At 37.2% G+C, this 22,469-nt stretch overlaps 1 protein-coding gene across 1 annotated transcript in view; it reads left to right on the forward strand.

The window, feature by feature from the left end:
* The window catches only part of LOC122798180 (ectonucleotide pyrophosphatase/phosphodiesterase family member 3-like), an 835,307-nt gene that overhangs the window by 478,139 nt on the left and 334,699 nt on the right, over positions 1-22,469 (forward strand). Inside the window, exons 13-14 of the mRNA XM_044066922.1 lie at positions 12,706-12,834; positions 12,954-12,985. Of these exons, the coding sequence (XP_043922857.1) occupies positions 12,706-12,834; positions 12,954-12,985 (161 nt within the window). The remainder of the gene's footprint in view (positions 1-12,705; positions 12,835-12,953; positions 12,986-22,469) is intronic.

Here is a 22,469-nt window from a genome sequence, read left to right on the forward strand (position 1 = left end):
AAATTCATAAGGGGTTCAGAGTTGCCTCGGAGTTGCATAACAAGCATGTTTAAAGTAAAACAAGCATGTTAAACGAGTACATGAAAAGAGGTTAAATGGGCATAATGAATATAGTAAAAAGGGCAAAAAAGGGCAAGCTAAGTACAAGTAAGGCAAGGCGACTGCATGTTTTTTGGCAAATGACTGTATTTGGGCATGAGCTATTATTTTGCATTGACCGAAGCTATTTAAAGCCTAACTAAAATTATTTGGAGTATCTCAGAGTGTGTAAAAAGTGCAGTCAGAATATAGCCATTTCAAAAAGTTTCTTGTGCTGAGTACATTTATTCATAGCATGCCACCATTTCAGAGTGTTTCTTACACTGTACAGAATTATTTAGCAAAGTACAGACATTTTGGAAGAGTTCAATGTGCTGTATACAGTTTATTCGCAAAGTACAATTATTTTGAAATGTGTCTTACTCTAAGCTTCTTCTACCCAGTTTATTCCCAAAGTGCAATCATTTTGAAATGTTTCTTACACTGATAAGAGGTGGTTTCACAGAGTACAGCGATTTCAAAAGTGTTCTTGTGCCACTGAGACCTATTTCGCAAAGTACAGTTGTTTCAGAGGCTTATTGTGTTATTGGGCATAGTTACAAGTACTGTCATGAATTTCTGGTATATGTATATGTGTGATCATTTGTACATAATTGAAAGAGCCTTCACTAGTGTGTGTTAATACGGCAGAGGCATTTCGCAGACCAAGTCCATTTGTATTTGATCATAATATTGCAGAGAATTGGAGAGTATTTGAGCAGGAATACGTTCATACAACCAGTTTTTTCTGACAAAGATGCATGTACCAAGGCATTAATTTTCCTTAACCTAGCAGGGTCAGAGGTCATTGAGAGTATTCATTTGTGTATGCACCAGCAGTATATACAGAAGAGTGGGAAAACCGTCATATTGTTGTACCGGCTGAATCAAGGGAGGACCCTGAGTGCTTGAAACGTAAATTTAGAGAAATGTGCAACCCCGAGACAAATGCTACATTAGAGAGTCGCTTATTTTATAAAACAGACCAAAAGCCAGGTGAAACTTTTGCAGCTTACATTACTGACTTGAGAAACAAAGCTAAAATGTGCAGGTTTGGGGATTTAAAAGATGAGTTGATAAAGGACAGGCTTGTGTGGTGTTAATAATGCTGCTGTGAGAAAGATTTTGCTTCTTGACAGTGATTTAATGCTGAGTAAAGCTACTGAGATTTGGCAAACGTAGACAGCATGCAGCATGTGGCTAGCAGAAAAAGGCCTAATCACACGACAGCTGCAGCCCCTGCGGGATCTCCAGGAAGAGCCCGTAGCTTTTTAGCAAATTCTAAGACAAGCTCAGTAAAACGGACACGCTCACTGAGTACAAGGGTGAGTCAGCAAAACCCAAGTCAAGTTTTATTGTCAACTGTTGTAATTGTGATGCCAATCATGAATCTAAAAGAGAAAAGTGCTTAGCATTTGGTCAGCAATGCCACAAGTGTAAAAAGTGGAACCATTTTCAAAAGTTTTGCAAGTCAGGCAAACCTCACTCAGTTATAAAAAATGGGCACTTAAAAAAGCAAATTGATTATGTAGAAAGCTGCAATCCTACTTTCTATACAGATGGTGTATCGGTGGTTGGTAAAAATATTAATGCAGTAGATTTGCTGGCAAAGAATGAAGGATTTTGTACTGTCCTGATCAATGGTAAACCCACAAAGTAGACACTGTTTCAAAGTTTAATGTAATGTCAGCAGAAACATTTGCTAATGTGAGAGCTGGTGAGCAACTTAATTTGACTAATTGTGCGAAACTTGGTGCTTTTGGAGGGGAAGAAATTCAAACTGAAGGTTCAGTAGTGCTTTCATATTATTTGGCTGTTAATAGTTATAGCTTGCAATTCTATGTAGTCCGAAGACCTGAGCAGTCATTGTTAGGTCCCAGAGACAGTTTGAGATTGAAACTACTTTCTTTTACCAAAGAAGTCCATCATGTTAGCACATGTTCTAGTTCCAGTTTCATCAATGCTATTTTCTCAGAGTATGCTGATGTTTTTGATGACAAGCTAGCCAAACATCCAGTTGTGTACTCCATGAAAATAGACCCAGAGGTCAGTCCAGTGGTCAGACCAGCAAGGAGAGTTCCGATAGCTATGCAGAAGAAAGTCAAGGCCCAGATGGATAAAATGGGGCAGCAAGGTGTAATTTGTCCAGATACAAAACCAACTGAATGGGTATCTTCCATGATAGCTGCTCATAAAATCACCTCAGATTAAATCAGAATATACACTGACCCAAGAGACTTCAACAAAGCATTAAAGAAACCTCATCATCCTATGTGTACAGTTGAAGAAGTTGAGCCTTGTTGCCAAATGCCACTGTTTTTTTCTGATCTGGATGCAGTGAATCCATTTTGGCAAGTGATGCTTGATCACAAATCTTCATTACTGACTACATTCAGTACTCCATTTGGTAGATATAGATTTCTCAGGATGCCTTTTGGAATAAATTCTGCAATTGAAGTCTTTCAGCGTGTAATGGAGCAAATTTTGGGGGTTATCCATGTGCCATAATAGTAGATGATTTATTGGTCGGAGGCAATGGTGAAGAAGAGAATGACAGAAACCTCATGACGAAGTTACAGACAGAGCACATGAAGTGAAATTGAAGCTCAATCCTCTGAAATGTAAATTTAGACTATCAGAAGTTACATATGTAGGTCATTTATTCACTAGCACTGTCTTAAGACCTGATCCATCCAAGCAAGCAGCCATTCTTGAGATGCCAACACAGGAAAATGTCAAAGTTCTACGTTTCCTTGGCATAGTTAACTATATGGACGGCACAGTGGTAGAGCAGTAGCATTGTCACCTCACAGCAAGAGGTTCTCCAGTTCAATTCTTGGCTGGGGTGCCTTCTGTGCAGAGTCTGCATGTCCTCCCTGCATTCGTGTGGGGTTCCTCCAGGTACTCCAGTTTCCTTCCACGTTACAAAGACATGCATCTGGAGCATTTCTCCCCGGGCCTCTGCTGAAAATTTGCTTTGTTCCAAGTCAGACTTTCCTGGTTAACAAATAATAAATAACTAAATAAATAAATATGGGCAAGTTTATACCAGACTTCAGTGAGTTGACAGTGCCTTTAAGAGAGCTGACATGCAAAAATGTTGCATGGTCAAGACTGGAGCAGCACCAGAGAGCATTTGATGATCTCAAGCAGAAAATTACCACACCACCTACATTAAGATACTATGATGTCAATAAACCATAATTCTTTCCTGTGATGCTTCAAAGTTTGGTCTTGGTGCAGTTAATCTTCAAGTGGGCAGACCAGTAGCCTATGCATCTAGAACGCTTACCTGAACTGAAATGCAGTATGCTCAAATTGAGAAAGAACTTTTGGCAATTGTGTTTGCATGTTCAAATTCCATGATTATATTTATGGTCGAGCTATTCAGATTGAGACTGATCATCATCCTTTAGTCACTATTTTAAAGAAGGCTGTGCATACAGCTCCAGCAAGATTACAAAGAATGATGCTCAAATTACAAAAGTACAACTTCAAAATGGTCTATACAAAAGCTAAACTTCTTGATCTGGCTGATACCTTATTGAGATCACCCAACAATACAAAGGAACAGCTTGATGGAGAGAATTTTGACTTTGATGTCATGGAAGTGTGTAATTTTTCTAACACAAGACTTGATGAGCTGAGAGATCATACAAAGATTGATCCAGTATTGCAAAAGCTCAACCACTTCATTGATGTTGGACGGCCATCAAAGCAATCTTGTTTACCGCTAGAAGGCAAACTTATTTTCCTTACCGAGATGAGATGTTGACAGAAGATGGTATAATTTTCAAAGGTCCCAAAGTTGTTGCTCCTACTTCCTTACAACATGAATATATCCAGATTTTAAATTGTGGCCACCCAGGTTCTGATTCTACCAAAAGAAGGGCAGAGAAGTAGTATTTTGTCCTTCTCTATCAAAAGACATTGATAAAGTACATTAATCTTGTTCAGTATGCAATAGTACTAAACCACATTTGCAAAAAGAGCCACTTCAGCTAAGCCAAATTCCTGAACTAGCTTGGTCAGTAGTAGCCACTGACGTATTTGAGTGAAACAATCAGCATTACTTAGTGTTGGTAGACTCTTTTTCGAGATGGTTTGAGATCGATTTGCTACCTAACCTAACGTCCCCTACTGTTATTATTAAGTTGAAACATAATTTCTCAGTCCATGGTAGTTCACATAATCTTATCTCTGACAAAGGTATACAGTTTACCAGTCAATTGTTTCAGAAATTTGCAAAAGAGTGGGACTTTGTGCATATTACTAGTATTCCAGAATACCCACAGTCAAATGGCCTGGCTGAGTGTGCAGTACAGAGTGCAAAGCAATTATTAAAGAGGTAAAAGAGTGGCAGTTCCATTGTCTTTTTGAATTTACTCAATCTCAGAAATATACACCATGATAATATACTTGACTTGCCTGCTCAGAGACTTGTATCTAGGCAAACCAGAACAACCTTGCCTATCAGTTCTAGTTTGTTGGTGCTTAAAGCTAAAAACAACAGAGCAATCAAAGCCCACCTATTCAGAAAGCATTCTTTTCAGAAGTCCTGTTATGATAAAATGAGCAGATCTCTTTGTCTGTTGAAGAAAGTGAGGATATAAATGGCAAAAGGCTTCGGCCGGATTGGTGAAGTGACAGGTATACGTGCCGAGCCCAGATCTTACTTCATTGAATCAGGAGGTATAGATTACAGGAGAAACTGCAGACATCTCCTTCCTGTTGCAGAACCGATATCACAGCATTGTACCTATGATACAGTCTCTAGATCTCAGAGCAATCCAGACATTCTTCCTACTGAAGAGCGTGTCTCAACACCTACTTCCATTCCTAATGATGTCTGAGATGTCCCCAAAGTTGAACATTCAGTAAAGACAGTCCCTTTTGCTAGACCTAGTTCTAATTTCTATGTCACACGATTTGGTCATATTTCCAGACCTGGTGTAAAATACACAGCAGGCCTGGATGTGATTGCTATTGTGTATATAGCTTTGTATAATTGCATGTCGTAAATTTATTTCTGTACCTATGCATGTCAATCAATATTGTCATGGATGCATGAGCTATTTCTCAAAGAGAGAAGTTGTAGAACAGTGTGTATGCTGTATGTTTAAGAAGCATTTCCAAGTGTGGCACGTGCATATAAATAGCAAGCACGTGTAGGCAGCCATTTTGTTGGAGCAGCCAGAGTGTTAATATGTATGAGTGTAGTAGTCAGCTTGTTTATAAATTCATTTAAGTTTAAGTTACTAAGCCTCATTCCTGATGTGTTTGACATAATAAAGATACTTGAACAGAATCCACAAATGTTCTTCTGTTTTATCCTGACCAAATGAGCGACAGACATATTCCAACTTTGCTTATAAATTCCTCCTGACTAAAATCAAAACTCCATTTCCCTCTCTCCTGTAACAATACTACAGCCTACTACATGCCAGTAACAGCCTGCCATCTTTTGTGACTCCTTGTCAGGCACTTTAGCCTAATGTAACATTAGCACTTATCTTGTTTCTCTCTCTCTCTCTTTAATATCCTAAATATTTTCAGTCTCTTCAGTGGTAGACAAATCCTTCTAACATTCCATAAAGAAATATTAAAAGCATTTCCTGTTCCTTTATCTCTTAATCCCTTTTGGTTGTTTGCCTCCACCCTGCAGAGAAATATCTCCACACCAAGTCTCTTCCTCCCTCTGCTGTCCACTGACCCTTTGACCTGCAATTTGTGTGCACTTGAATCCTTCGGCCCAGGAGGCCTACAGAGTGTTGCCCATATCAGACATGAGACACCATCCCTCAGCTCACATTGATTAAAAAAAAGATCTACCTTTATTCTAATGCCTTATCTAATAATTCTATTTATCCCAAAAGTAACAGTTTACATGTGATAATGGCAGAAGCTATGCCTCAAAATAAACACTCCACAAACATTTGCATTAAACAACAACATTAGAATTAAAAGATATCAACTACAGTAACTACCTCTCCTTTCCTTCAAACCCGAACAAGTAATAACTTCCCCCATTACACCTATGAAATCCCCCATTACATCTATGAACATTCAAAACTGCTCTGCACTAATGACATATTGTCCTCTTAAAAATTAGCCATACACAATTTCAAAACTAATTATCTAACTAGTTAGCTAACTAAATAACCAGTGTGGAATAACAATATGGAAACCCTATAGGAAAACAAGCATGAATAAACTGGAAAGAGTACAGCGGAAATATACCGAGGGCATCCATGGAAGTGAAAATCTGTTATTATGAAAGACTAAAATATCTGAACTTGTACAGTGTGTCTTACAGATATTTAAGAGGAAATTATATTCAGGTATATAGGGCATTTAGGGACAACTACCTCTGGGAATTTTTGGGGTTATCAAAAAGTACTAGAGAATCATCAGATAACCTATGTAGAAGATTCTATAGGAATGAGAAGTGTACTAATTAGTTCTCTGACAGATTCTCTGACAGAGTAGCTGATGCTTGGAACAGACTACCAGATTACATTAAAGCAAGTACTAGTTAATATATTTTTAAGAACAGCTTGGGCATTTATTATGGGAACAAGTGTTTTGGTATATTGGCAAGCTAGAAGGGCATTAATGCCCGTGCTTGAAACATTTGTAAGTATGTATGTATGTATGTATGTAATAACACTCAATAGAGATACAGTGATATATCCAAGATTAGTTTTGACCAGTTCAGCTAAGAGATTAGTCTGTTTAGAAAAAAAAACATCCATAACTAGAACAAATTTAGTGCCTCAAAACAATGTGGAGCTGAGTATTGTCCCACTTATTAATTTCTAGTAGTAAATAACTTTTGCCAGACTTCAAAGCAATTTTAAATAATCCAGACCTCTGCACAGATGTGAAATGTGAAACACTATCTCAAATATGAAACTCAGCAACATAGTTCAAAAAACTTAAATAAGAAAAGATTAAAAGTCAATGTCAGCTGGTGTCTTTTACTATAGTTTGCTTTATAACCATTCTCACTGTGACGTCCCTCCTCTGGGCCAGTGATCAAGGCACCTTGATCCTCATCACTGACATGGTGGGCAACATTCATTAATTACACACAAGGAATGCACACTCCAATCCTGGGTCTATGCTTTTTTCCAGGCCTCAAATAAGACTCTCCACTGACACAGCTATAGAGTTAAGTCCTTAGATGGGTGTTCCAACCAAGTCCTCCACCATCCTCTCTGTGAAATCACTGCTCTCAGTGTTCCTGTTCAAAATAGCTGACACATGCACTCTCTTTGAGATTTGATTTTCACACACACACACACACACACACACACACACACACACACACACACACACACACACACACACACACACCTGGAAAAGGCTGGCACAGCTTACTTGCTTTGCCTCCTCCACCCTGACTATAAGGTAGATACACTGCCAGCAGCCAGATATTTTAAAGCTCTTACCAGAGTACCCAATTGCTCTTAGTAAAATTAATACTTACAAAATGTTTGCATTTCCAAGCCAAGCACCAAGACTTTCAGGAATGTAGAGCCACAGTGCTACTAAATTAATGCAGTTGCTCTCAAAGGTTAAATATTTTCTCAAAGACCAGTCACAATGAAAGGTATAGATATATTTTATAATAAATAATAAAATAGAAAAACATAAAAATACTGAATATCTATTTACAATAAACACCGGAGTTTCAATTCACAAGAAATATAAAAACAACAAAGATGGAAAGACTCAAATATGGAAAAACAACTTTCAGCTAATCTCACTATATCTTCCTAACTGAATGAAGAATTACTGTTCCCTACTTACTTGTTAGAGCAAGGCAAGATGAAGGTCAATGAGTGTCTCCAGGTCTAATAACAAAGTCCTGAGTAGTACTGACACATCTCTCACTAGTATCTAAATATGATTTCAGTGCTGGCTACAGAATGACATCACATTTGGTTACCTGACTCTGTGGTCCCCTCACTAGCATCCTGAGCAGAAGAGGATTTAAGCACTAAATTCCAGTAGTATTTCTATACTTCTTGCAGAAGAGCTTTTCACGAAGATATCAAGCCATTGCTTTATTTCAGACCCATGAATCTGACTGCATTCAGACCCATGAGATAAAATAATATTTGGCTTAATTTTTTAAAATTTAAGCTAAACTAAGCTAAACCCTTTCTTCTAGTATCCCTTGTTGAAATTTATACATTTCAGTGTTTATACAATAATATATACACATATATGCTTATTAATTCTATCCAGTGCATTATATGATACAAATACATTTTTTGTATAGTACTTTTTCACATACAACATAAGCACAGACCAGGCCTTTAACACAGTATAATCAACTAAATACATTTAACACTTTAAACAACTCAACTCAATGTTGATATTTAAGCTTGCACTGCACTACAAGCCTACCCATATACTGGCCAACATTACCCCACCATGCATACCCACAGCATTTAACGCTTTTTTTTACATCTGTTCACATTCATCATCTGACTTGCACTTCAATTAGCTGCCAGACCACTTTCATCAGCCAGCAGTGCATACTTCCATCATTGCCACATAGATTTACATTCAGTATTTCCAATGGCTATAGCAAATGATCTATGCATTAATGGTAAGCATTAATACTTGCCTGTGCCCTGCCTCTGTGCATTTAAGTTTTGCTGTATCTGTTGACTCAATTTGATTGTGTCATATAACAAATGAGAATCTTATTGAAAAGATGAACTTCTTCTGACACTGATTCTCTAGGCATCACCTTCACTATCATCTTTAAGATTCATTTCACAGATCTTTTTCATAAATCTTTTGCATAACAATTGACAAAATGCTTTTTCTTGGCCTTTTCTTCAGCACATCTTTGACATCAGGCCAACTGCTAAATTTTATCCACTCCTTATCCGGTAGTAGTACTGCATAGCATGACTGCATGTCATTGGTGATATTTGGCTGCAAGGCCAAACTCTTTTATCCTTTTGTTCAACTTTCTTATTATTGAGGTTCAATTGTGAACAGGGTCAGGGTTAAAAAAAATTTATAGTCACTTAGAGTCCACCACCAATGAGGCCACATAGACTATCCTAGACATTATTGCCATACTTTTGAGTTTGAACCACATTTCAGCAAAGGCAGTTCTCCTTTTATACAGCCAGCATCTAATCTGATCTTTTCTTTAACTTTTGCCTGCCTTCTTTTTGTACACCATGAGGCAGATATATATGCATTATTAAGAAGTCTGTCTTTAGCAGAGTAAGAATGTAAATGATAAATCACTTGGCGGGTTCTATTATAAGATGACAATTTCTTACCAACCCTCAACCCCATGTATATTAGCTAGTCTAATTCAGTATAGTGGTTAATTAATTGTAGGAATTTTCCATGAAAAAAATATAGAGGCCTATAATCCCCACCGATCTGGGAATTCCATTCAATTGGATATTTCATCTTCTTTACCTATTTCTAAATTGCCCACTGTAAAATTTAACTTATATAATTTATCAATTAAAATTGTGAATTTTTGTATTCAACAACTGTATAATGGATTCTGTATTTTTTACATTTTTGTACATATGATCAAATTTAATTTCCAACAAAATTAAAAACCTCCTGTTGATTAGAGAGCTATCCCTAGAGTCCTTGAGTTTCTGCTGACATAGTTTCTAACATTATTAACATTTTATCCATCACCTACCTTTCAGAATGGGCAGTTAAGAGAGGAGCAAGTGCTAGAAGCACATTTGCAGACACCTTAGTAGACTCCATTTCAGCCATCTTAAATATATAAAAAAACATAACAAGAGCTGAGGAGCTCAGATAATTCATTCGTCCATACTGTGCTGCTGTTCCCATTCCCCTGTTCTATATTTTTACTTGCAAACATCATACCAAAATAACATTTTTACTTACAGTCACTGCAAGGAATACACTGAATGACTTTAAACAATTGCAGGCATAATCATATAATTCATAAAGAACTGCAATAAAGATTTCTTAAGAAAAGATTTTTATAACAAAGCCTGGCTCTAAGGATTTGAGTTTTCTTTTTTTTAAATAAGACGTCATTCAAATAACTGCAGTGGCTTAAGTTAATACACATAAATTACTGAAGTGAAGTTTCTATTTATTAACATTTTAAAGATAAAACGTTGTAGCACAAATAGATTAAACAGATCATTATCTTCATTAAAAGCATGGCATCTTGAGCTATGTAGTAACACAGTTGTATTATAAGCATAAATTAGCAGCACCTTCACAGAATGAGATTAAGTTCTTAAATATAGGACTCTAAGACATTCCCTTCTGAAATATCAGGACTGGGCATGCCGAATCCTGACATTCTTAAAAAAAAGATTGAAAAGCTACAAGAAGAGTGAATATCAAACATCCCTCTTCTCCTTTAAACTACTTTTTTTTGCAAAGGGGAAAATCCACTCATTCCCTTCAAACTTACCAACTCCAAAATTGGCATATATCAGAGAAAAGGGAATATTCTGAGAAATGGCAATCTCTAACTTTGTTTATGTAAGTCCAGATCTTCATCCATTCAGTTTTCAATATTATAGGACTTGCTAATATGGGCATTGAGCTTTCCAACAATTAGCACTCTAGACTCTAAGATGCTGCAGAAATAACTGAAAACAAATGACAGCTCCAACACTTACTGCTGATGACAAAAATCAATGCATTCGTTTCATTGTTCATTTTTATGTCATCCTAGAGATTGTTGGTATTTATAATAAAATTGGTTTGCATCTTGTTGCGCTGAAACTCAGAATTATTCAAAATTGATTATTCAGAGTATTGGCTCCGTTTTCTGTTCACTGAGTATTCATGCCTGGACATCTGCACATTTCATCCGTGATGGTTCACCATTGAATAGATTATTGATCAACTCTCTTAGTCTCATTGTTATCATTTTTGCATGTCCTCATGACCTGACATATAAAATAGTCATTACTTATCTAACTGGCAGAGATGTTGGCACACACAGAAATACCTTTTTCCATTGTCTTTGCAGATCATTTCTTGGGTGAGGAGATTTAGACAGTTAAAATGAAAGACAATGAATAATGTGGTCTTCTTTTGTCCTTCAGAGATACAATGAAGAGTTGTAAGTGCCTGTTTACCAGACTTCATATACATGTTCATTGAGAGTACTACTTATGGCTAACTGTGGAGGAAAGATGTAAGAGCGGCCACTAAACCCAATGTGAGGGCTTGTCGTTAGACAGTGACCATGTGATCAAGCTGGAGTGCTACAGGATTATTTTTTTTTTTACACAAAGAGGAGGTAGTTTGTTCTCAAACTTGAGCAGTTTTTACATGTGCAAGATCAACATATCCTGTTTTACTTAGACTACAGATATGTTGATTGTTATTTATACAGGGAATCAGCTTGCTTTTGAATGTTTATTTATTTTATTTATTTATTGACATTTGCTAACCAAGTTGGTCCAGCTGGGCCAAAGGCCCATTTTCAGTGGAGACCCAGGGAGAAAAGCTCCGGTTACATACAGTAAAATTAACAGTAGATAAAAAAAAAATCTTTTAAATTAAGAAAAGCAATTACATAGGTTACAATTTTACAATGGGACATATCTACAAATGATAAAAGATCAACAACAGCATGACATTTCAGAAAACATTCAGTTTACTAAGTACAAATGGTAAGGAAGCTAAAAGTCCAGCTGGTTTGGGGGGGGTTAAGTTGGATTAATGCAGAGGCAGATTTTGTTATTTAGTAGATGAAGTTTGAGCTCCTTTTTAAAGTGTGAAGGGTGTATAATGGAACGTATGTTTAAGGGAAGTTTGTTCCAGGCTAGGGCTACAGAGCATTCATAAAGAAGTTTGCCTACGTTTTTCTTTGGTTGATTGACAGTCAAAAGTTGCTGGTTAGTGGTTTGGAGGGTCCTTGAAGGGGAATACGTGGTGACTAGTGATGAGAGAGCTGGACAGGAAGATGGTCTGTATAGCAGAGAGTGTATAACTTGAAATTGTGATAGCAGCAGTAGTTGTGGGAATTCAAGCCATTGTAGAGAGTTAAGGGCATGGCAGTGATGAGAATTATATGGAGAGTTTGTAGTGAATCTAGAAATTTTGTGATAGGTTTGTTGAAGTTTGTTCATGGTTGTGGACTGAATATTGATTAGGACTGGGGCAGCATAGAGAAGAGAGGGAAGGAGGAAAGCCTGAGCCAGGGTGAGTATTACATTAGAAGTTAGAAATTTTCTGTTACGATATAGCATGGCAAGTTTTTGATATTTTTTTTTATACATTGTAGTAGATGTAGGTTGAATTTAAGTTTGTCATCAATGATGACACCTAGGAGTTTTATGTGGGGTTTAGGTTTAATAATTGTGTTGTTAGAGGAAGTAATAGAAAAAAGTAGATTTATGGTGGGAGAGAGATCGGGGAAGGAAAAGCAATAGTTTGGTCTTTTTAGGGTTAAGAATCAGTAGATTATCAGATAACCACTTGAAGAAAATGATCCCTAAAGAAGTGTAGACTGTCTTTTGGAGGTTGTATATCTCTTCTTTTTATATTCCAAGCAGAAAAATAGTGTAAATGGTCCAGCTAAAAGAACTGTATCTCATTTTAAAGATTTTTTTTTTCTTACAGGAATGGATGCTACCAGCTGTGAACGGGTGGAGTACTTGACAAATTATCTGGAAACTGTTAATAACATATATGTGTACAGTGGACCAAATGTGAGGATTAGGGCTTATAATACAGATGATTATGACAAGAGTACGTACAACTGTCCTTTCATTTCCTCTTTTTATATGTCTTTATCTTGTATAGTACTTTTACTGTTTAACCACAAAGTTTGCATTTTTAAATTAAGTTTTTGTTGTTTGTTTTTGCAGTTGATAATAAGGGGATTGTTGCAAACCTAACGGTAAGTAGATTTACTACTAAAAATGATTTAATAGTGGTCTTACATGCTGGGGATTGCTTATAATATTGTATGTATTGCCTAAGTAAAAACAAACTCCTAACAGACATATTGTAAAACATAGTTTCCATGTTTAATTAGATTTTATTTTCTTTCTTTTTTTCACTTGAGTTTTAATTATACTTCTATAGAAAATAAAATGAAGACAAATTCTGTGAAATTCACTATTACTTTTGATTGTTTGCCACTATCTATAAAGTTTGTATCAACAAATTATTGGACAATGTTACTGAAAATTATTATTATTGTTATATCTAAACTAGATTATGGTAATGATAGGCCAAGCAAATAGAACAGATATACTTATAGCTAGCCTTTTTCATGCAGATGTATGCTTTTATTGAGGTAAACATTGCTGAAGACAATTTACATTGATCTGCCACATGTAAAGGCATAAGTCAAGATTAATGGATAATATTTTACTTTAATTAATTGATCTGATTGTAGTGGATGTCTTTGTAAATACTTTAGTTGTTTTGTTGAATATTATAATAATACCTATTTTTAATTATTTGTATAAAATTGTTATGATATTTCTCTTATATGTTAAAACAATAAACTTGTTTTGAAAGAAAAAAAAAAAGATTAATGGATAATTTACTCGTGCTGCTAGCCCTTGTTTCTAGCTTGTGTCAGGTGTATCACTGTGAATCTTGCTGTATAGCCACCCTCCCTTATCTGCACCTTTGCTACCACCACACTAAAAGCATGCAAAGTACATCTTAGTATATGAAGCAAGTGAATTACACAGCTCAAACAACATGGTTATCTGGAAAGCTCTGTCAGAGGAAACCAGTAAAAGTTGTAGTGCAGCAATTTTCCACAGAACCCTGGAAACAGTGGCCTTTGTGTTATAATGCTGGTATCACTCCCAGTTCCCTGGTCCCTGTGGCAACAACACACTATGACAGCCCCTTCTATACCACAACACTGATAAATTATCTCATTAAAAGCCATATATTGCACTAAACATTGTAGCTGGCCTCTCTAGTATTGAGTGGTAGACCATTCCAACTTGGCACCTAGTAAAACCCCTTCAATTCCATGTATACAATAAATGTTTGTAGTTCCCTGTTGCTCCAACTTCTGTTAGCAAATTGTACTTCTTTGCTGCCTTCTACTATTTGGCCTGTCCTTAACTGGTGCCAACCACATTCATACTGACCAATACACTGTTAGAGATTAAGACCGCTTTTGCACAATGAGACACATTTACTGTCAGTGGTCAGAGCCCCATGTCCCCCCACAACCATACACTCTATCACCCATTCATCCAATGATTGTAATAATTCCTCAAACCCTCAGTCATCACAAAGCCAATAATTCTACAATGCTGCCCTCTAAGCTTACAACATTACATGTCATTATCTAATTCATACCTTCACTCCCAAACCCCCGCTGTCTCTTAAGCCAAAGTACTCTACAGTAGCATCTGGACTTCCACTAGTGCCATGCTAAAGAGATGCGTGATTATTTTTTTCTTACTTTATTACTATTTATCATAGCATATGGTAGCTTCATACCTTCCCATCTAACTTACTCTACATTATTCCAGTTAACAGTCTCATATTCTGTCACATAGAGCCCTCCCCAAGGCAGTTAATTAGACCAGTTCAGCACTACCACTGACGCTCATTCACAAACTAGTTCATGGTGATGCTCATCATTCTCACTGCTGTAGTTGCCAAGGATGCAGCAAATGGCCAGCTTCCAAAAGCATTCTCTTTCTCACAAACTGTCACTCTGGCTGCTTTGTTTACTAAGCCCTTTTGGATGGAACTGTATAAACAGCCAGAGTGATTACAAATCTTTAGAATCTTCTTGCTGCCTCACACTTATGCAGCCCTGAGGCTTCACAGGAACAACAGTTGGCCTAAGGTTACTTTTTTGACAGATAATTCACATATGGGGAACCCTTCAACACTTATTTTATTGAATATTTTGTAATTTTTTTATCTGTCTTTGAAAGAAATATGGTATGTCTCTTAAATAATGCCAGCTTTTCATTAATGTTGGAACTTATTCACTGAAGAGTTGGGGTTGGCATAATGGTTAAGGTGTTTACCTCACAGACCACAAGGTACAGGGTTTGATTTTTACCTTTGGGTTGGGAAATATGGCTTGGATTAAAATGACCCACAAGGGCAGATAGCCTAGTACTAACCTATGAACCTATTAATAACCACTATTTTGATTCTGGGCATAGCTGTCAGGTTTTAGCTTGGTTATTTCAGCTTAATTGATTTATTAATTAGATTTTAAATTAATTACTAATACTTTGGAAAGGCAGGAAGTCCAATTTAGGGGCAAAAACTTCTTATTTGTGCTTGTGTGCACTTTGTGACAACTTATCTGACAGTTTTTATTTAGCATTTCACAACAGGGAAGGTTTTTAATATGGGATTTATTGTGTGCTGCTTGTGTACATTATAGTTTTTGGGACTTTGGGGCTTTTTGAGCATTTGTGTGCTGCTTGTACTAGGTGACAACTTACCTTTTGACCAACTCTCTCAAGTGCAGCTTACTGGCAATCAGGCTTCTCCCTCAGCTACAGTATGGATACTTACTCTGGTCCTTCCGTCAGTCTAAAAAAAAAGTTCAAGCATGATTCTTTACCTTCAACAGGGTTTTAGTCAATGCTTAACCAATGGTGGGTGACTCTGCAGTGCCGTGGCAATGATAGATTGGGAATTAGCTATTCAGCATTCTTTAACACTCCAGGCATCTTCCATACCATCAGAGTAAAACACAGTGGCAGACAAGCTGAGCAGGACCCTCATGAGTGTAAGCTGAATGAAGAGGGCTTCCAGCAACTGATCTAGGTCTGAGAAACACCTCAAGTAGATCTGTTAACCTCATTTCAAAGCAGACAACTAAGCAAATTCTCTTCTAAGACTCCTTGCAGGCAGGTCTGGTGAACAGATGCTCTATCATTCCAGTAGTTGGGGATGTTCTTGTATGCATTTCCTCCATTTCCAATTATTTCCAGGGAAATTCTGAATATTCAGAAATACTCTCCAGATATCATTGAGGTGATTCCCTTCTGGCCCAGGCAAAACTGGTTCTACCATTCATATGGAATTGGGCAGGGACAATTACAGCAAGCTTCCCCACAGACTGGAGCTACAGGCACAAGGCACGGTGAGTTTGATACTCCCCATTCTCAATTAACTTCAATTGATTGCCTGTATGCTTGCAGTTTGTTACATATCAGGCACCATTTTCATTAGGACCTGCAGCAAGTACTGAAGGAGGCAAGAAAGACTGCTACTAGAAAATCCTTTATTGGTAACAGGAAGACATTTTGTAGTTTATGTGTAGCCAGTAATTAGGGACCCATCATGGATTTTGTACCACTGGTGCTCAAATTTTTGTATGAGTTATTATCCTCTGGCTTCTCTTATTCCTCTATAAAGGTTCATCTTGTAGCCATTACAGCATGTCTATCCATGGACCCCCCCCCTGTTTGCAGTGAAACAGTTCCTGAAAGGAGTTTACATCTGAGAACTCCTCATACACAGGATCCCTCTCCTTGGGATTTCAGTTTTTGCTGGAGAAATTGACTATGCCACCCTTTGAATTTGCCTGTCTGGCTGATTTTAGGATCATCACTTTGAAAACTGCTCTTCTCATTGTTCTGACATCTGTAGGAAGAGTATCTGAGTTGCAGAGTCTTATGGTGGGAGAACCCTAGCTGGTCTTCCATAGGGATAGGTTACTCTATGGACAAACCCCTCATTCATGCACAAGATTGTTTTAAAGTTCATATTGAATCAGTCCATCCAGTATTCATGTTTAATATCCCGATTCAAAAAACAAGGGAGAAAAGATTTTTCACTCTGTGGATAATTTAGGTATTATCTTGACAGCGCTAATTATTATCTTGACAGAGCTAAGTATTAAAGGAAAGCTAACCAGCTATATATTTCTTATTATAGGATTAAGAAAGGTCAGCTCAAGTTTAGACAGATTATTTTAGGTGGATGTCTCTGCTATTGTGTTTTGTTACTCACACCATGACAAAAGTATTCCAGTTGTGTTAAGGCGCATTTCACTTGAACCTTAGCTTCTGCAATGGCATACCGGAAAAGAGTAGAGTCTAGAGGCATTCTAGAGGAAGTGTCTTGGTCTTCTATTCCTAGTTTTACAAAACACTACAAACTGGACTCCTCCAGGCTCAGAGAAGGCTTTGCTAGGACCATTCTCCAAGGACTCCTGGACCCTTCTCCTTCCTCTTCCCAGTAATGATAAGCTAATGTAAAAACAAATGAAACGGAGCCAAAGCTTGACTACAAAAACCTTTACTGGTGCTTTCTGGTACCTCCGCCACTGCCTTCAAGGGAATAATTACACACCATTCCACAGTCTTTTTCTATACAAGAAAAATTACACCAATTAACACTTCATCCAATTTAAAATGCGAAACACCCCACCTTTAAAGTGCCATATTAAATACAATATAAAAAGTGCATAAACAATAAACTAAAGACACAATGCATATAACATTTGAGATTACAAAATCAAATATCATACATTAAAATGTATTTCTTGGTTCAAACCACTTGGATATAACATTCCAAAATTAGTAATAAACTTGGTTTCCATTTGCAGCAGTTTTTGTACATAATCATCTCCCTGATTGCAATGAAGTTTGGCCAGAACACTAACACAGAAGTAAAAAACAGCATCAGAGCCACAATGTGCTAGATGGAAATGCTGAGCCACAGGGTTTTCCAGTCTGACATTCCTTATATCCCCCATATGTTCCATTATATGTCTCTTAACCATCCTTTTAGTTTGCCCAGCATACCACTTAGTAGGTATACACCCACACCCTATAATATACACCACTCTACATGGGCAACAATTAAAGGTGCCCAAAGATTTACACTTCCTTCTATTGATTCTACTGCCATTTAAATTCTTGGCTCTGGTGCAAACTTTGCATTTTCCACAAGGAAAACATCCTAAGTGAATTCCCTCAACTTGTGGTTTTCTCATGTTAATCAACTCCTTTAAATTTGAAAATCTGGTATGTGAGAATGTTACCCTGTTAGGAAATAAACCATTTAAACTCTCATCCTGGCAAACAATGGGTCAAAATCTCATAACCAACTCCTTCAAAATCTCGGAAAAAGGAGAAAACCTATTAACAAAAAAATTCTTTCCTCACAGTCTTCCATATTCCTACCAGGCCAAACCCCAATTTTATCTTCAGATCTCCTCATATAAGTACCTGCCACTATGACTGCCTGGGACTTTAGGTTTAGCAAGCAGAAAGGGGGTTCTAAGGTTATGGTTTGGGACTGGGAGAGACTCTTAGGTTTAGAGATATGGTTTGGTAGGGCTATGCATTTTAATAGGGTTGGGTGATGAGAGGGCTAGGTAATGAAGTAGGATCAAGCTAATAAGAGACAGGGCACTTGATATTTAGAGCAAGTGGCAGTGAGCAAGCGTATTGTGAGATACTAGCATGCAAGCACTTGTAGTAGAGTCATCAATCACAGCAGTCTATATAAATAAAGTAGCATTTTAAATATTTATGCTACCAATTAAAAAAGGCACATAAATATCACTTCCATGTTTTAGAATACATTCATATTTATTACCCCAAAATGCTCTTTAACCTTTTTTCTACTAAAGTATTTTGTTAGTTTAGTAATAACAAAAGAAACTGACAGAATGTAACCACCCTCTCAAAATAAACAGAATAATGCCTTTTCAAAGTGCCTGCATATAGAGATAAATAACATGCATATACTGATACAAGTTAAGAAAGAAAAAAAGGAGAACTCCAGACACTTCTTTCATGAATAGAAATCCATTTCTTTGCTTAACTCTAGATTTACTTTAAACCCATTCTCTTATAACAGTGCTTTAACTTGTCAACTGTGTATTAAAATAATTCAATTGAATACATTTTAAAACAATCTAAAAGTTGAAAAGCAGTTAATTTATGTTAACAGTTTCAACACATCCAGTTTAGATGTTTCTCACTGTATTGAACAGAGAATGTAGTAATCACACTAACCTGTAAACATAATTTTCTTTTCCTTTTGAACAAGGTTGTTTAATCTAATATGCAATTAAAAAGTAATGCAATATAACAAATATATTCATGTTATCCTAATATATTGCCACATTTAATTTTCACTGCTTCAAAATAATCTATAAAGATCTTAAAACACTCGTATTGTGATATTTTGAATTCCACATCTTAACAGACTTAGAAATATTAGTATCTGACTTATTCATGTCATGCATGTCATAGGCAATGAGTCTTATGCTCCTTGAAACATTCATAGTCATTTTTCAGAGTAAGTCAACTTGAAGTAAAAATTAGCCTTGAGGATAAAACTTTCAACTGTTAAAACCTTAAAATGATTCTGATCATGTTTTTGACATGAATCAATAATATTTAGGAAGAACATTACTTTGTTTGCTCTCAACCAAACATTTTAACAGAAAGCCTTATTAATGCAATTCTGAATTAAAAAAAGAAAAAAAGTTTAAACTTTTTACTTCTGTATAACTTACTAAATACTTTATCCCTCTCTTCTCCATAATACAAAACTGAAATAAATATTATTGAAATAAATAATTAAAAAAATGAAGGAAGTCAATAATAAAGTCAGTAGGCCAAGTCTGAGCCTCCATTACATTATATATACTCTGCTTGTTGTAGAAGGTAAAAAAAGGATATAGCAGTTGATTCAGGGTGGATCATTTTCAGAAGGCAGTTGTTGGGGTTAGGAGGAGCAGAAGCATAATTGGAAAAAGTGTATGATGTTAAATATGATAGGATATGCAAGCAATAATGAGTGACAGGGTGTGTGTTAATGTGTAATTAACGTCCACTCAGGGGTGTTATGAGGTCTGACTCTACAGGAGGGCCTCTACACTCCTGGAAGGGCATTAATTACACATTAACATATACCCTGGAGGGGATTATTACACTTAGAGAATGGGCTCTTTGTAAAATTGTTATGTTTTACTTGCTTATTTATTTTTTAAGTACTATATTATTTTTTATATATTTTTAATGTAAAATAATTCCTCCGCCTAATGTTTCAAACTTGCTGTAGTATATGTTAATGGTGTTAGAGCAAGCATTTTACATGCTAAATGGCATTGCTTGTTCCACTGATTATTTTCTTTGTTACTACTTGAAAGTCTACTAGATCGGCTCAACCCACTCCAGTCGCCCTTGCTCTGCTCGGGCTCACTCCGGTCCCCTACCCTTCTCTACCCCCATTCCACCCACCCCCCATCTCCTTAGATTTATACTTTAACCACCACACCCCTTCCTTCTCCACACTCCTATCATTTGCTACTTTCTCTCCATAACCACTCCCCTTATTCACATTTGCCACACCTATCACCCACCACTTCCTTCACTTAACCATTCCCCCCAACCCACTCTATCCATTACTCCAGGGGTCTCTTACTTTATAATGTTTTACATCAGTATTCATATATATATAACTCTCCCCCTACTTATCCTTTTCACAGTCTCTACCCCATATCATATACAACTGTCATACCGTACTATATCTCCCATAACCCTTATCAACCTAACCCATAAAGACAATATCCACTCCTTCTGCATCTCCCCTTCTCTTTATAGCTTCTCATGTATTTGCCTTCTTATACATAAGTTATTGTAGTATACATCCAATCACACTAAACCTAAATTGAAGACCATCACCCTCTACCACCACCACTCTCTCCTTAATGTACTAGTATTTATCTTACTTCTCTCTGGAGACATCCACCCCAACCCCGGCCCCACTTCCTCATCTCCACATGCCACACACACACCCTCACTCTCCACCCTCCCTTCTCCATTTCAACCCCCCCTTACTCTCCCTTCCAGTCTTGCCACTTTCCACCCAAAAACATCTCTATTTACTCTCTAAATGCCCAAAGCATTGTCAACAAAACCTCTGAACTACATGCCTGGATTGCCCATAATGCCCTACGTATTCTTACTTTATCTGAAATCTGGTTAAAACCTACTATCCTCAATATGGCAATATTACCATTGGGATATAACATCTTCCACACCAGCAGAATCACAAAGGAAGGTGGAGGAGTTGCCATCTTCTATTCTGATCAACCTAACCTCTCACCTCTTACCATCCCTGCCCCAAATTTTTACCCTGCCAAACTACTTATCTTGAACTGCCACCTAAACTCATATACATCCCGCCAGGTAATAATATCTCCACCCTTGAGCATAATCTGTCTTGGTTCTCCCTCAGTATAACTTATGAAATAATTATCCTTGGTGAAGTCAATATAGACTGGTCCAAACTCACAACTGACTCCCCACAACTCAGCATCAACCTACAAGGTTTCCACCAATTAGTTACATCACCTATATGCATTCATAAAACTTTACATACTTACTCAGTCCTTGATTGGATCCTCACTAACACCCCCTCTCTCAACCACAACTCCCTTACCTTACCAGATAGTTTGAGTGACCATATTCCTACCCATATCCAAAGACACACACTCCAAGCACCAAAATCACACTTACAGAGACTGTCGTAGACTGACCAATTTTAACCCTGAAACGTTCAACTCCTTACTATCACTCATCGACTGGTCAGTCCTCAGGCAGCTCCCTCTCAATGAAGCTTTGCTAAAGGTTAATCAGATATTTCTAAACATTCTTGACTCCCTTGCCCCAACTAAGAGAATCAGAATCAAAGCTAACTATGCCCCCTGGTTATCTAAAGAGATCCAGTCCCTTATACAAAAAAGAGATAATGCCCGGAAAACTTGGGTTAAAACAAAAACACCATCACTCCTCCTAACTTATAGACAACTCAGGAATCTCTCCAAAAGCTAATCAACACAGACAAAAAACACTTCTACACCTCACTCCAGTTCAACAGAAAATCTAATCCACAAAAGTTTTGGTCTACCGTAAACAAAATTCTGTATCGTGGAAACCCTTCAACTCCCTTCCCTTTCCCAACTAAGACCCCACTAGAAACTGCCACCCTTCTCAACAACTACTTCATTGATAGTATTCAAAAATTAACAGGCACCAACTGCAACCCTGTCTGCCCTCCCACCTCTTCAAAACCACGCAGCACCAAACTTTTATGCCTCAAACCAGTTTCCACTGCCTATATCAAATCACTGCTTCTCAAACTTAAGCCTTGCTACCCCTCTGCAGACAATCTTCAACCCCACCTTCTTCAAACTTGCTGCTGAATTCATAGCCTATCCTATTAGTCTACTAATCAACAGATCCATTCAAGAGGCCATAGTCCCAGACATTTGGAAATGCTTTTACACCGTCCCTCTGCAGAAAGGTGGAAATTCTACTGAGCCATCTAATTATAGGCCTTTAGCTATACTTTCCCCTTTAGCTAAAATACTTGAAAAATGTATCCACACTCAGCTCATG

Source organism: Protopterus annectens, chromosome 3.part1, assembly GCF_019279795.1.
Source record: "Protopterus annectens isolate FY-2018-M chromosome 3.part1, PAN1.0, whole genome shotgun sequence".
Taxonomy (NCBI): domain Eukaryota; kingdom Metazoa; phylum Chordata; order Ceratodontiformes; family Protopteridae; genus Protopterus; species Protopterus annectens.